Consider the following 17,102-nt stretch of genomic DNA (forward strand, 5'->3'; position numbering starts at 1 on the left):
AAATGACCATGGTATAAAATAAAAACAACAATAATAGCCATTATTATTATCATTAATAATTATTACAATTAGTATTCATACTGCATTGCATGATATTCTGCAAAAAGCAGAAAAAACAAGAATTAATAATCGGTTCTGCATCGCTTATGGAACACTTGAATAAAAATATTTTCTAAAAATAATCTCTATTGGTATCTGTGAAAGAACTCTTGCTGGGTTGTGAAGGAGGAAGCAGGAGCCGGTCAAACAATTCACCGTGAGTCTCACACAGATATCTTTTCAGGACAACCGATTGCGCACACAGTCAGGTTCATGTGTCGCTCTCGCTCTCTCGTTCAGCAGTCTGGATTGCCCTTTTATCCCTCTCCACTCTCACTTCAAACACAAATCAGCTGTTAGAGGTGATTTCCCACAGGTGTCAATCCTTACCGTTCTGTCTCTCCCGGCCTCACTCTCTGCAAACGTCGCTAGTCCATGCCCCCATCACCACTGTATTGGTTGTAAAAACAGTATCAATTCATCTCTAGCACCTACCTCACTTTCCCTACTACCAAACATCACACCAACACACTTGCAAACCCTTTTCAGACCCATGTGGCTACTGTTTCCAGATGCCCTAAAAATGTCTACTGCAAAATGTGGTCACATTACACCTGAAAAAGTATTATCTAATTTTCCTCCCCACTGACAACATTTAACTTAACCAAAGAAGGAGGAATATAAGAGAAAGTAGCTAATTATTCTTTATTAGAAGATGAAACTTTTAGCTTGGTAGGGAGCGAAAGAGTGCCGCTGTTACTTCCCCCTTTGTATTTAGCTGCTTTGGGAGCTGAATTCAGCTTTGTCTCGTTCCCTGGCTCCTATTATGCAACTGGGCGTTTCTTGTTGAAGTGTTTGTGTGTGTTCGCTAAAATGAGGTAATGAACAGGTGGTGACGCATTCACTCTAAAACAATATGAATATATCCTTTCACAGTAAAGCTCCCTCAACATTACCTTCCCTTCCAGATTCATCAAAGTCAGCCCAAGCTTCCATTTTAACACCATTTTTATGCCCAGTTGAGGTAAAGGACAGGGGGGCATTCATGATTTAAAGTAGCACAGGAAAATGTCTGACAGACCTCTCAGGAAAAAAAACAAAAAACAATATATATATATATATATATATATATTATATTTGCTTGGCTTTAACTGTACTTTAATTCTATTAGCCTTAACATTCAACATTCTAAGATGCCCAAAGTATTCCAGCTTGTCAAATTGTGACAAAGTTTGCCAAAAGTTTTTTAGGCATAAAAATAAGTTTTCCACTTTTATTGACAGCAAAAGTATAGGGGAGACTGAAAATTATTAAAGAGAGAGGGGGAAAAGTAACTGGATTTTATGCAGGCTGAATTCAAACCTAAATTTGACATATAAGCACCAAGGCTCAATATATGTTCACACTGACAGCAATTTTATCGCTGGAGGTTGCCAAGCACTGTTGGTTGCTAGTGTGCATTCCTATACCAACCGTATCCAACTGAATCAGGAGACGTATCATGTGAGCCAAAATAGACAATTTTCATTTAAATTTCTCATTGAATGACTTCTGGTGGCTTTGTCACAGCAAATTTCTGTTGGCGTGAACACCCCCTCAACATGTCTGGAGCACATGTGCTTACCACTACGCCATGACTCCCAAAATGAAAATTCCCTCAAAATTTAGTCACTCTCATGCCATCCCAGATGTGCATGACTTTCTTTCTTGCGCAGAACACAAACAAAGATTTTTAGAAGAATATTTCAGCTCTGTTGGTCCATACAATGCAAGTGAATAGTAGCCAGAACTTTGGAGGTCCAAAAAGCGTGTAAAGGCAGCATAAAGTAATCCATAAGACTCCAGTGGTTTAATCCATATCTTCAGAAACGATATGATAGGTGTGGGTGAGAAACAGATCAATATTTAAGTCCTTTTTCACTATAAATCTCCACTTACACATAGACATTCTATGCATGTTCATGAGAGTTCTTCTTGTTCTGTTCTGTTTTTTTTTTCTTTGCAGGTTTGCATTCTTCGTTCATATCGCCACCTATGGGCTGTTGTGCAAATATGATTTATGATTTTCTTTTGCTTCATCCTGCCTTTTTTTTTCTTTCTCCTGCCTGCCCAGTAGGTGGCGATATGCACAAAGAATGTGAATCGGCAAAAAACAGAAGAACTAAGGTTGAAGAACTCATACCAGCTGTTCCTTAGTCAAATCCAAATTAATCGCAATAAGAAATTCCACAAAACTCATCTCAAATCAGGTTAGAAGGTTAACAAACATCTAAAAGTTTATTCTACAGCAGTTTGGCTGACTTCTTTTGTCTATATAGCCCATGTCTATTATCGTCCCAGGGCAGCACAGGGATCAATGTTTTTTTTATTGAAAAAGCCACTGTTGCCATTAGGATGAGGCAAGCTCTCAATGAAAGCTTATGGCTCTCTGTTATTTTCAACAAACACACACACACACACACACACACACACACATCTCTTTCTCTCGCCTTATGTCTTTCTGATTAGAGCATGGCTTTATTTTTAGTTTAGACTCCTGTGGTCATCACATCTGGCGCCAGTCTCCTACTTTAACGCACACACACTCCACAGATTCGCAAAGGTCGAAAAGGTGACCTTTTTAGTCTCCACCCTGTGGACTCAACATACACATACACCACTTTGTGGTAAAAAGAAATGAGTAGCATTTGTCCTACATATGGCCCACTGTAAACTTGGCTTATAGTTTCTCTGTGCTCTCATAGACCTCAAATTATATGTGTTATGTCAATTCTGAGAAACAAACTGAAGAAATGTCAGCGGGGCGACCAATGCCAAATACTTTCAGCATGACATGAACTACTTCACTTCTCTCTTCTCTTCTTTGCTACTGTCTCCCTCTTTTTTCCACCCTCCATTTTCCATCTTGTACCCCCACCCTTTTTCTTGTATTGACCTACCTTCCACATTTCCTCTTTCTTTCTTTTCCCCTCTCGTCTTCTCCTCCCTCATTTTGTTCCTTTCTTCCCCCACTCTCTTTCCAGATCTCTGTTATTCCATCTTCTGCTGTCCAGCTTACACAACTAGCTTGATTCATACTGATTTATTGCAGTTTGAGTTGCTTCTCTTCTACCTTCTCCAAATTGAATGTCTATCTCTAAGCTTTCTTCTTTGGGGTTCCAGATGGTCATGGAAAACCCAGAAAAATAAGCCCTTGAAAAGTCAATGATTTTTAAGATTTTATGATTTTCCATGACATGTCAACATGATCACATGGGACATTGACATGTTCTTTGTTGCTTGTAATGTTCATGTACCTTGAAATCGACACAATTCTGCCGAATTACTGACAAACGCACAACTGATGGTGCGTTGCGCAAGCTGCCACAGAGATGTATGTTCTGGTCCATTGAAACCAGTAAGGAATCACGTTCAAATAAACAATGGTAATTGTGATTCTGAGGTTGCATTTTCACTCTTAAATAAAAATTTTACTCCACTGATGATTATGTTTAGGGTTGAGGTTTGGGTTAGGGTGTATGGTTAATAAAATATGCATTCCTGTTGACACTATTACATGATTTACAACTAATAATACAACTCACTTTTGGTGCCACTCTGTGGACATTTCACTCAGAAACTGGAGCTCACATGTGCTCGTACAGTACAACAACACTTCTAGCTTCGGCCACTGGGGGCAGTGATTAGAATTTCGGTAAGCACAGTACGATTTCAGCAGCAGAACTTTCAACCTACTGTCGCTGAATTCACTGTGCGATCAGTCTGGAAATTTCTAGACTATTTAGTGGATATAAATGTAAAATATACCATATGTATTACCATATACCATAAAATGTTCTAGTTATGTTCCGCTATAAATATATTTCATCAGACAGATTTCAGTTTTTGTCTTCTTGGAGACATTTTATACACTTATAAGCAGGGACTAAAAACAGTTAAAAGAACGAAAACGAAAAAGAGATTTTCAGTTGTTTCCAAACTGTATTTTTTATAACCGGTTAATTTTGTTTCGAAACATTTTTCATGAAACCAAAGGCCCCAAAGGGTTTTCACAGTATATTTTTGGAACTACACCACTTCATTTTGCCCGAAAAAATGAAACGTGCTTTGAACCTGAAAGAAATTGCTGCATCATACATTTCTTTGCCTAAATGTCCATTGTGGATGTTGCATTCTGTGAATGAAGACCTTTTGAACAACTATATATAATTACTACATAAAGTATACATACATGGCTAATCCTGATACAAGGTAAAAAATACTTTTCTCAGTTGTTTCCAAGTCTTCACTGAATTATTATTAGATATGATGCATTAAAATAGATTTGATGCTGCCGAGTTTTGACTGGGAAGCAGATCTGTAATTAAAATTAAACTTAACTGTAGATAAACTGTATGCGTGTTATGATTTCTATGCTGATGAATCCACCACACAGTAAGAGATTTAATGACAAATTTTCGCTTATTTTGGTGAGGCAAGTGGCTTATTTTGAGCTTGTTTCTCTGGCGAGATCTGGCAACACTGCAATTGGTATTTCACCCACCCCTTAGCGCAGAGTACTGTCATTTTAAAATGAACGTTATTAACCGTTCTTTTATTTTGTTCTAACCGGCAACCTTTTGGAAAGGAGGCTGCAGAACTTCTGAACCAGAATGAAAAAATAATGTTTTTGCTCAGAACGAACTGAAATGAAAAATATTTCTTTTTTAGTTCCTGCTTATAAGTATAATTTAAAAGAATTTCTACCTGACATACAAACTTAAAACTGCCCCATATATCTCAATATTTTTTTTAAATCAGAATAATAATCATGAACTATTGGAAACTTAATTGAAATTAATTGAAAAATGTATTCTTAATGGGAGCAACGTTAAAATTAACTTTATAAAAAGTATAATGAGTTGTTATACTGGAAAAATCAGGTAAAAAAGACGGTCAAGCTGGTTTTTGGAACATGTCTGGTTCTCGGGTAGATTTGTTGCTGGTCCATGGTGGTTTACCAGCTCTATCCAGCTTGGTCTATCAGGTTGAAACCAGGTTTACCAACTGATAGTCCAGGCGATTAACCATCTAGACCCGCTAGAAACCATCTAAAACAATCTAAAGGTGGATTTAGCTGGATTTTCCAATAAGGGCCTTTTTTAGAATCCAAGGTTTTGTAATGCAAATCAAACAAAAACTTCATAATGAACTTCACATTAAAGTTTTGGTTTTAGTTCGAATATTTTGTTGCAAGAGTTCTGATAACGCTTCAAGAATATCGAGAATTCCAGCAAAAGTTTGCAGAACACACACAGGACACACACACAAACGAATGACGCAACACGGCACTTATTTCCTGATGGAGGCTGGAGATCCTTACATTCCATCCTCAGCTAAATTTGGATTTCCAGCGGAGCCTGAGGTCCCTATGTGAAGAATGTGGACTTTGTCATAATTTCGCTGTCTTACTGGAAGCATTAGTACTCCCTCTCATTTATATCTCTGTTTCTCTCTCCATCTCCCCCTTTTCTTCCCACCCTCGAGAAGCACACCCTCCTAGTTGTGTAACCCTCCCTGGAGACTACTATCCTGGTTTACATGTGGCCCGATGACATCATGGTTCTCCAGGGGGGTCTAGATTGCTTTCATTCTCTGTCTTTGAAGGGGGAAGGGTGGAGAACCTTCATCCATATTAATAGATCAACTGCAGTTTTTCAATTACTTCTCTTTTTAATGCTTAAAAACTTTAATGCAAAAATATAAAAATGGAAAAAGTGAGATGAGTTCATTCATACTTAAATGTCTTCAGTGCTCATGCTAGTTTAAAGGAACACTTCATCACATAAATGTCAAGTCCAACAAATACATTTTATCCACAAAAAAACTGGGGGGGTTAGGGATTAACTTAAATTCATAGATAAAATAACATAACTGGCCTTTAAATTGCAAGAGGCTCTCGAATCTTTTAAAATATCTTCTTCTAACATGAACTTCTGACAATTACGACATGTTTCATGTTTTACGGATGTTTCAAACTTGATTTAGGAAAAGGAAGAAATACTGTAGTTGGTCAATAATTTGCTTTGGACAGCTTGTCTTTTTCACAGGTCGCAGTGACAGAAGTACAAATTGTTTGCTTAATGCCACAGATTTCTTCATCCAATTGTGTGAAGCATACCATATTGTTCTAAGCTTTTGGCTATAAATGCATTCTTACAAAATATCTGAAAATTCAAATCTGGTGTAATTAATCTCCAAAGAGTATTAAAACCAGTTTAAACCGAGTTCTCCTTCAGCTGTCGTTAATGTAGCTGAAACATGGCAGACCTTGATTAATGAACTTGACCTCTGGCCTGTGCACTGGGCTTCAGCCCAGTACTGAGTGACGGCATCCTGTCGACTCCACTTGGAAGCCTTGAGTCTTTACTGAGATCTGGTTCATAGTGTTTTTAACACTAATAAGGCTTAACAGAGTTGGTGCTGTTATACGAAAACTGATCTGAAGAGTAGAACAATGCAGTTGTTACCACCTCATAGATCCACTTGTTTTAAATGGGTTTGGACATATTAATTCAAATCTAAATCATGGAAATACCACCAAAAGCAGGTAATATAAAACCATGTCCTGTTATTAATGACTTTCAAAACTAAAGAAAATAAAAATCATGTTTGTGTAAGTGCATTTTTAATCTTTTAGTTTAACGCACTTAAATTGTTTGCAAAGTTGAGTGTGAAATAAAGGAGATTGAAAGAGTCAGTTCCACTGTCCGTTCACAAAACATCTGATGCATATTGCGCACAAAACTTACTTTCTTGATCTAGTAAGCACTATTCTGATTGACTATCTTTACACAAGCACTTGGGCTTTTTATATCACTGATACAACAACTGCCTTTGAGGATGAAATAATCACTGGATTTGCCAAAATTTGCCATGTAAGTAGCATCAATTATTCAAAAGATTCAAAGTTTCGTTTGAGGCACTTAAGCCAAAGTAATACTTAGGTTTTGATGCAAACACTTAGCGTCTGCGTACAGTCGAACACTTTTAAAGTATACTTCATTTGACTGTGCAAGTATACGCAGGTGGTTGGCGCATGCACGCTACAAATATTATGAGATACTAGACTATTTCTATTCAAGTGTTTTGACCCATTAAAATGTCTTTATATTCCTTCAGACTCGAGTTGCAAATGCAAGTATCTCCTGACCTCCTTTCAGACGCACTCTTGACGTGCACATCCACTGTTGTTGTTTCCACATTCATCACCTGTTGTTTAGTGGCAGTACATCTTCTAGTGCTTCTTCGTACAAGCAACGGCTCAATGGTGAGTGTTGCCACCTTTTAGACCCAATAATTATTGCAAATAGTTCCAGGCATATGTGCATTCTGCACATTCAGAGTACGCACGGTTAGAAAAATCAGGCCGCATGTGTTCAGTGCTCGCGCACACTGCTGATGACATAATTTGCATCACGCATCCATACGCAGACGCTTAGCGTTCATGTCTGACCGAAGTATACTTTGGGCTTCAATTGCAACTAAACTATATATCCTCGAGAAGAATTGTATTTCTGCTTTGTTTACTTAGTTATGTCTGTGAAAAAGTCTTCACTTATTTTCTGCACTGTACTGTCCTTATAGTCTTTACACAATTTTATTTTGTGTCTTGAGACTACCAAACTATTATTTCGATTATTATATTTAAATGAAATAAATAAATACAATTATAATAATATATTAACGTTGTATTTTTTATAAAATTATATTATATTCGTATTTATAATAATAATAATAATAATATAATTATATTATATTTTTTACTAATTAATAAAAAATATATATATATATTTATTTATTTTTCAAGATTTTCATCTCAGTCAAACTGCTTTTCCTGTCCAATTGGGCAGTTCTTGGCCAGAATAAGCTGCACTATAGACCAGACATTTACTATTTCGTCCTCCTGGTGCAACCTCTCTTTTTTAAAAACAAGGGCAAATACATGCCATATGGCAATAAAATAAATAAGGCCCACATTTTTCCTTACTGCTGTGTTCAGCTCTAATTTTAATATCATTAAATCTGCATCATTCTTTCTTGCTCCCACCTGTTGACATGCATTGAACAGGCACATGTGTTACTACAAATCCTTTTTTAAAAGGTATGTGTCTATCAATTCACTTATATCCCAACCATTTAGACAGCAGAACATTGTAGGAGTTTGCATGCATGTGATGGTGACACATATGGACACCACACATTTAGCTAACTGAGGGGATGGTGTAGCCCAGTGTTGGTAACCAAAAGGTTGCAAGTTTGAACCCTGCAAGGATGCCCTTGAGAAGGACACTTAAAAGGTTTGTTTAGCTAAAGTTTTGGTGGATGTGAAACGATATAGCAGCAAGTGAATTGCATGTAATGTCTGTGCGCATGTGTATGCTGAAGTGTTGTGTTTTTCTTCTCTTTCCATGACTTCATCATGACTTCACTCATGGCTTTGTATACATAAGACTTTTCGAAGCTTAATCATGCAGTGAGATTCTGGGTCATTCGCAACATATCATGAGTGTGAAAGAGAGAGATCCATTAATAACAAACTCCATGTATGTCAAACTCCAGCTAATTTTTATACTGTGGTTTAAATGGTGTTTTATGGCAGGGGGGTTTAGACACACTTAGACTGACACACACATGTGAGTGTTGAGTGATTGGAGCCTCTTGGCTGGCATTGCTCTCAGCTCTCGACTGGAGGCTACCTCACACCTCAGGCATGACAGCTGGGGCCCCGTAAGCATTACGTCATGGACTGATGTATGTACGGATCGCATGTCACTGGTGCTCTGACAACAAGTGCTATCAACTTTGACCCCCTCACATTCCACACACACACACACGTTTGTTTCACTACATTAGAGAGGACATCTCATAGAAGCAAGAGACTTTTTATAGAGGTAATGATATTTTCTAATTCCTATCCCTTGCCCTAAACCTAACCCTCACACAAACCTGTGAATATCAGTTGATTTAAATTAAACATGATCTGGTAGATTTATGAGCCCTTTTAATTTGTAAGAACAGCTGAAAATGTCCTCATAAGTCAGTTTTTAATGTTTCAATATAGGTTCCTCACCAAAGATCTAAAAACAGGGGGAAAAATAGACATTTTATTGTTTGCAGAATATGTGTTGGGAAAAAAAAAAAATCAGTACATGCTAGTAGAGGTCGACCGATAGTGGATTTTGCAGAGACCAATAAATAAGGTGGTGGATAAGGTCAATAACCGATTAATCGGCCGATAGTTTTTAAATTCGATTTAAAAGTTTAGGGAAAATAATGTTTCTTACTGTAACAGGCACAGACATAGAGGCTACAAGAGTACAAAATGAATAAATAATAATAATAATAATCCCAATAATAACCAGAAAAAAAAAAAAAAAGATTTGGTGCATAATGTGGGACTTTTAACTATAAACAAGCCCAAAACACACAAGGGGCTCTTAATTTGAAATGACGGAGAATTGGCTCCATTGCAATGCTCTATATTTAATAATTTACTAAATGAAGCTTTTTAGAGCCTATATATTTACCAGATGAAATGTTTGTTTATATATTTCACCAGATTGGGTTTATAGTAATTAGGAAAAAGGTGTATTATTATTCACAACATATGATAATGTAGTCGCATTTTTCTTTGCATGCCCTCGCATCAATTCAGATTACTTGAGTATCTAATCAAAATAGTGCCGACCACAGAGGAACACAGAGGAATTAAAGAAAAGGAAACTATTGGCATCCGTTTTTGCCGATAACAGATAGTTCCAAAAAGCAACTACTGGCACCAATTTATCGTTCTTCCTCTACATGGTAGTCACTTTCTCCATCTGATGGCTTTAGATATGATTCCTGTAGTTCAACTGGTAAAGCATGGTGCTAGCAACACCAAGACCATGGGTTCAATTCCCAGGGAGCACATACAGTATAACTTGCTGATAAAATGAAGAAAAAAAAAACAAAAAGAAAACACTTTACAATAGACCTTATTCACACTAACGCCATATTTGATTGTAATGTGAACGAAAACAAGGCTGTGAGGGATAGATTTACAGTCTCTTCAATGACATCCACTGTATAAAGCTCCTAGATCACGTCTAATTTTCCACAACTCATGTTTCTGGAATTTTTGTCTATTGAAATTTCTTGGAAAGACATTTCAACAGCAAAAGTTGCATTAATCAAGACTAATACATGCTGTAAAAAATAATTGTTCATTGTTAGTTCTGTATACCTAATGCATTTACTAATGTTAATTAATACAACCTTATTGTAACGTGTTACCTAAAAAATGTATACAATGAATGCAATTTAAGTCACATTGGAAAAAAGTGTCTGTCAATTGTCAGTGTACAAATACTGTCACCATCTATCCAAGTAATACCAAAGGACTCCACACTAAAGATCAAATTCATACAAATAGATTCAATCTCATTGTATTGTGACAACACCCATAAAATGCACATACTTGCATGTTGGAGATGCAGCTGAACTTCATGAATGGTGTGGTTCCCCTGCTTACCTGATAGTTGATCTTCTGGTGTAGTGTGTCGTAGTCTGACAGAGGTCCCTACTTTTCACCAGAAAAACCCACCCACAGAGATGGTTACTGCTGACATATGCATATGCATGCTCAAAGAATACACACAGTTGATAATGATACAAACAGACACAGACTTCTATTGTTTTAAGCTATTGTTTTTGGTGTCTGCAATGTTGCTCCCAAAAGCTGCTCAAACTACTACTCAATCAGTGAAATTTCTTAAATGAAACTAATAAACAAATCTCAAAACTGTTTTTGACCAGCAAAATTGGTAAAACATATTTGATTATGAAGCTAAAATAAACGTGTTATGTCAGATTGCAAATAACTGCATGTGTATCATCAAACCGCTCAGTGCATTTCACACTTAAAATATTTCACAATTTTGAAACACTTACTCATTATTTTTTTCTTCACATTTTAGAATAATAGTAAAGTCATCAAAACTATGGAATAACATAAATGGGATTTATTAAAATCCTAAATAATTAAAAACTATGTTATATTTTAGCATCTTCAAAGTAGTCACCCTTTGCCTAGAATTTGCAGACATGTACTCTTGACATTTTCTCAACCAACTTTTGAGAAGATTGAGGTATCACCCTGGGATGCTTTTTAAACAGTAATTGACAGAGTTCCCATCTATGTTGGGCACTTATTGGCTGCTTTTCTTTATTATTTTGTTCAAGTCATCAATTTCAAAAACTTTTTTTTTAAATACATTTTAGTTTTATAATGAAATAAATTAATATGGTGGCACAATTATATTTTTGTCTACAAAACTAATTTCAAACATTTAAGCATATGCCTTCAGATCAAAAGATTTTTAAGATCATGAGAAACATTTCAGTCAAGTGTTTCAAAACGTTTGACCGGTAGTGTATATCACCGTTTCAATTATTGGCCATTTGTTGTAAAGTCCCGTCCATTTGAGAGCTTGACCAATCATATAGAGAATCCACCTTTCAGGCAGGATATCAGTCCATTGATTGAAAGCCCAATATCCAATAAGTGTGTCCATTTCTGCTGCCCTTCTAAACACCTGGTCAAAGATTTTCTAAGCCGTAGACTCTCTTAATTTTGTACAATCTGTCCCACACACAATTTGGGTAATACACTTGATCTTGTTTTGACTCATGGTTTTTCCGTTCATAATCACAGCTTAGTTGTGTTTGAACCTTTTATTTCTTGGATCCTGCACATCCTGGCCCTTGAGAAAGTTGTTTATTCACAGCTTCACTCCTATCTGGTTGTAGAGTGTTGCATAGTACATAGTCTGCACTGCTAAAATTTACAAATGACATTTTGCTTTCCCTTGACTCTGGGTCCTGTTAGATCTAAGTGCAGCTTTCAATACTATTCATTATGACTTGATTCTTTTAAAACGCCTTGAACTTGTGGTTGGCATCCAGGGTCTGGCTTTTCAGTGGTTTGCATCTTATCTAAAGGGCAGGACGTTTTCTGGTAAACATTGGGACCTCTTCCTCATTATCTGCACCCATATCATGTGGTATACCGCAGGGATCCATTTTGGGGCCTCTTTTGTTTTCCCTTTCTTTGCTTCCTCTGAGCTCCATCTTTCATAAATATAACATTTCATATTACTGTTATGCTGACGGATCCTTAGTCACTCGATTGACAGTCTTTTAACGTAACTAGGTGAAATCTTCAATCCTTCAGTTGAAAGAAAATAAAACAGAGGTTATCTTGTAAGGCTCTCCAGCCTCCATTACTGCCTTTAGAAATAAGTTAAGTTCTCTAAGTAACACTTTCTATGAAGCCCATATTTAATATGCATTGTAAAGGCATTATAATGCATTAGTAATGTCTCATAATACACCTTATAATATGTTATAACTTCTCATAAATAATTGTAACCACAATTATAAAACATTATAATACTTACCTATCCATAGTTATACCTTAGAGTATAATGCATTATAACAAAAGCAACATTTCATTTTATTACATATTTATTATTAATGTATTATATAAATTTGTAAAATACTGTATATAATGTGCTTTAAGTGACAAAAGCAATGTCTGTTACTGGACTCTATTCAATAAACTTTAACGTTTATGCATCTTATCTGGAGACTTATTTTATAAATAACTTCCATTAAATAAGTTTGACTTGTAATGTAATTGTAATACATGGCTGTTTATAAGAAGATACTTAAAGCAGGCATAGACCACTTATAATATGATCATGTCATAAAGCCTTTTGACTGTTTTTACTATGCTGCTTTTGCATGACAGCACTTATAAGATTAATTAATTAACTTGACAATGCATTATAAATATGGGCTTCATAGAAAGAGTTACCAAAATAACAATTACTTTTATTTCCTTACTTAAATACTCCTAAATCGTACAGCACTTTGAAGAAGTAATCAGATGCAGATCTAATGCAAATAATGCCCATGAAGCTTCCACAGACTCTCAGAGAAGCAAGGCGTCTGGGCAGGACCCAAAATGACATGTTTAGCTGTATCTGCCATAGACTTCCACTGAACCACAGCCTCAGTAGTGCTCTATGGGGTGGGTGTCTACTGACTTTTATGCACATATTCATGAAGAGAAAAGTAGATTGCATTACTTGAACAAACATCGCAGTAGTGATAAGTGATATTTTACACTTTTATTCACTTAAATTTTAAATGCACAAAGCATAATATGTAATCCATACAGAATATTTGTACATGTAATACATTTGTGATCGATGCATTTCTGGTGAAATTAAAAACAGTCGTCACTGTTACATATGCTTTGCAGCATTTACATTTATTCATATTTTCTGCAGACTGTAACATACCTACGCATTTTTGTGGCTTGTAATTAACTTCAATTAAATGCAGACCATTAGGTTTATATTCATGCATGAAAAGACAGCTAGGCTTATTTATTTAGTTGAGCTTAAAACATTCTATAAATATGCATACCACTAGTAAATGCAAGGCAAAGGACAATGAATGTGCTAAAATGCACGTCTACACATACATGTATAAAGTGTGCACTTGCAGTCTGGTTCCTGTCTAAAAGAGGGTGTTAGTTTTTCTTTTTTTTTTTTTTTTTTTTTTCATTTTCATAAAAACATCGAAGTGGGCCCCTAAGGTGGCTGCATATTTGCTCGGTGAGTAAGGAATGTGGTTGCATGCCTTACACATGAGCCAGAATTCAGTGCAGACACAGAAAAATAGGGAGAGAGACAGAGAGGGAGAAAGAGAAAGTAATAAAGAGGAGAGACAGGGCAGTCTATGCTCATGGCAAATGAGCTCATTCACTCTAAGGTCACACAGAGAGAGAGAGAGAGAGAGAGAGAGAGAGAGAGAGAGAGAGGAGGCGGGGTAAGACTTGAATGGAGGCTATTCAACAATAGCGAGCTCCACTTTCAGTTGTTGCCATACAGAATGAGACAGAGGAAGGATCTGTGGCGCTCCTGAGGAAAGACTACACACTTTCTGTCCTTCTCCTTTCCCGTTTTCTCTCTGAGTGGGGACACATTTCTTTTGCAGTTTCCCTCTTAGATTTTTTTAGTATTGTACCTTTTTTTGTACCCAGCATCTTGTGGACATATAGTTTTTGGACTGCGGTTTAGACTGCTTGGTGTGTTCTGAGGTGGTGCGGATGCCCCTAGACGTGGTTATATCCCCTTCAGAGAGCTGCTTCTGGCCGGGGATCCAGCGAACAGAAATGAGGCTCAAAATCCGAGTCGGCAAGATGAGGAAAGAACGCAAGCTTAGAGGTGTGTAGTGACTGTTGACACCTTGACCATAGGTGCATTCCAAGTTGTGCCTGTCAAACATGTCAGTCAGAGTCTGTGATATGTATAGCTCTTTCATTTTCTGCTTAAATTGTGCTTGACTGATATGAAAATTCTTGAGTCTTTCTTTTATGATGAAATTACTTTGAAGAGTAGTATGGCAAAACATTAACCTAGAGGAGCTATAACTGTTGTAAAGGTGCACGGGAGGTGCACGCATGCAATTTATTTGACATAAATCAAACTTTATTTTAAGTAATTCATGGTTCACAGTCTGTGCAACCTTGTGCATGCATGTGGTCAGTGCATTTGCGTACTACTGATGCCATAGACTAGAACTTAAACAGTTGGACTTTGTTAAGCCATTTACTGTTATAGTCTTCGACGATGGCTTTGGGGCAGAAACGCAATAATTGTAATAGCGCCAGCAGTTAATGATTCAATGATACGGGGTCCCGGGGTGTAACACTTCTAATCTGTCAAGCATGACACAAAGCGCCGGGAGTGATGAGGTAGCCACCAGACCCCTGCTGTTTTTTGTGTTCCTCATTGTGCGGCGTGCATGTGTGCAATGATGTCATTGTGCCCTTATTGAGATGCTAATAAGTGTGTGTGTGCGGAGATGGGGACAGATGGGGGCTGCTCCTCAATGCCGTCATGTCTTCTGCATCTGGAGACCGGGAGCTTGTGTGTGTGTGTGTGTGTGTGTGTGTGTGTGTGTGTGTTGATGTGCATTAGTTTCATTCAGGGGCCCATCAATACCGCTGGATGTAGGGTCGTGAATGGAAGCCTGTGTGAGTGGGTCTATAGAGCCCAGCTGAAAAGATTCTAAACTGAGGCAGTCCTAAAAATGGAGGTCAGGTGCTGCAAGACAATGAACTGATATCAAAGGCTGGAGTTAATTAACTCATCACCTTTGCATTATAAAAGACAAATGCGGCTCAGTAGTTCATGGCCATATCCAAAAAATGTAACCTTGTTACCTCGCAACCTTTGTGGCACAATGGGGGTATCGTAGCGGTAGTGGTATTTAGGTAAATCTCAAAAAACCTGCCATGAAATGTCCATGTCACATTTAATACCAGAACTAAAACAAAGAAACAAGAAATCAAATTGTGGGTAAAGAAAATGTATTCTACTATTAGGACCCTTAGAATTCTTTGCATTGTGGCATTATTTTCAGGTTAATTAAGCACATTTTACCACTCAATTCTCATTACCGTAATGTGTCTGTTATTGTCTTATTTATTTTCAATGATGATTCTCATTCCTGTAATACATTCATTTTTTACAGTACTACAGTAAAAAAAAAAAAATACTGTTTTTTAATTATTTTTTTACAATTAAAATAAATACAAAATGTATTAATTAAAGGCAGTGCTACATATCCTACCATGATGATGTTACATTAATTAGAATGAGACTATATTTTAGACTGTATCTACAGTGACCAGCGCATTATATCACACATACAGTATATGCAATATATCCACTCTGCAATTGCAGAGAAAAGCTTCCATTATGTTTTGGTTCATCAGAGAAACTACCTGGATGCCAAATGGAGGTTATGTAAGCTTTGGAAATGGAGGGAGAAAAAAACGTCAAAAGGAAGTGTGTGAGTGGCACATTGCCTCTTGGTCCAGCCCGAGACTGACCCTGGCACACTTCTCTTGCTGAAACATCCACATGCCCATTGGTTTTGAAAAAAACTTCTCCACTGACCTCTTATGCAACAGGAAAGTGAAAGAAGTGAATAATGTTGTCTAAGCCAGGGGTTTTCAAAGTCAAAGACAGTGGGCCTCCCTTGTGACACAACATACATGATGGCCCCTGGTCTAAACCAATCATGAATTTTAGTGCATATATGCATTCATTGTTTTTAAACACTGTACACTCAGAACACATTGAGAACATCCATTTTGCATTGATTTGGGTTTTAAACACTGTTGCATACAGTACATTTCATCTTGCATATATTCTCTGGCTCATGGCAAAAGTAAAAGTTAGGTGTCAGTTTGTTCAAAATAAGCAAGATATGAGGAAGAAGGAAGCGTAAGGTTTCTTTGTAATCCTAACTGTCACCACCACCGCCCAGTTAAAAGTGATAGCTGATGACCTCACTCAAGTATTTCCCCTCTTGGCTTTTCAACACTGTGGTGCTGTGCTTGTTCCTGTTTGTGTTACTGTGGTCCAGAAACACTTTTGTTTTTCAAGGAAGCTATATAAAGCACCCCTGTAGGTCTTCGAAGCACAAAGGGTGGACAATATTCCAGATCCTTGATGAGATGAAAAGGACCATCAAAGATCACAGCTAAAGGCTGTGCCTCTTCTAAAGCCTAGCTAAAGCCTCTACGCTGTGGTCTTGCTCCCACTGACCTTGCCCTTTGAGATACTTTCCTTGAACTGTGGGTTCAAGAAAGAGGAATGGGAGGTAAAGAATGCTTCCTTGTTTTGGCAATTGTAATGCATTTGAAAGATGTGGGATGGGAGGCCAGTTTTAACAGGCCTAAACCAGGCGGAGTTTAGAGTCTCTCTTCGGTATTGCTGACAAATGTTGACACAATGACCAACCCTTTCAGGCGGTTATGTCACCAGACCAGTGAAGGGAGTTACAGTGGGGGGAAGGGAACAGATGTCCAGAATTTGATGTATCAACGTGTTTGAATGCATTTGTGTGTGTGTTGGGGGGAGGGGTGCATTTGAAACAGGATGGGGGTTGTGGAA

The 17,102-nt window shown here is 37.3% G+C and overlaps 1 protein-coding gene across 3 annotated transcripts in view; it reads left to right on the forward strand.

The window, feature by feature from the left end:
- The window catches only part of LOC127436188 (dual specificity protein phosphatase 8-like), a 62,722-nt gene that overhangs the window by 39,868 nt on the left and 5,752 nt on the right, over window positions 1–17,102 (forward strand). Inside the window, exon 1 of one of the 3 annotated variants that reach the window (XM_051690192.1) lies at window positions 6,475–6,628. The exons of 1 other annotated variant lie outside the window; for it this stretch is intronic. In XM_051690192.1, the coding sequence (XP_051546152.1) occupies window positions 6,607–6,628 (22 nt within the window). In that variant the 5' untranslated portion in view covers window positions 6,475–6,606. Of the gene's footprint in view, window positions 1–6,474; window positions 6,629–13,993; window positions 14,361–17,102 lie in introns of those variants that run through there. One more of the 3 variants, XM_051690191.1, reaches the window with a different exon arrangement.

This window comes from Myxocyprinus asiaticus, chromosome 46 (genome assembly GCF_019703515.2).
Source record: "Myxocyprinus asiaticus isolate MX2 ecotype Aquarium Trade chromosome 46, UBuf_Myxa_2, whole genome shotgun sequence".
NCBI lineage: Eukaryota > Metazoa > Chordata > Actinopteri > Cypriniformes > Catostomidae > Myxocyprinus > Myxocyprinus asiaticus.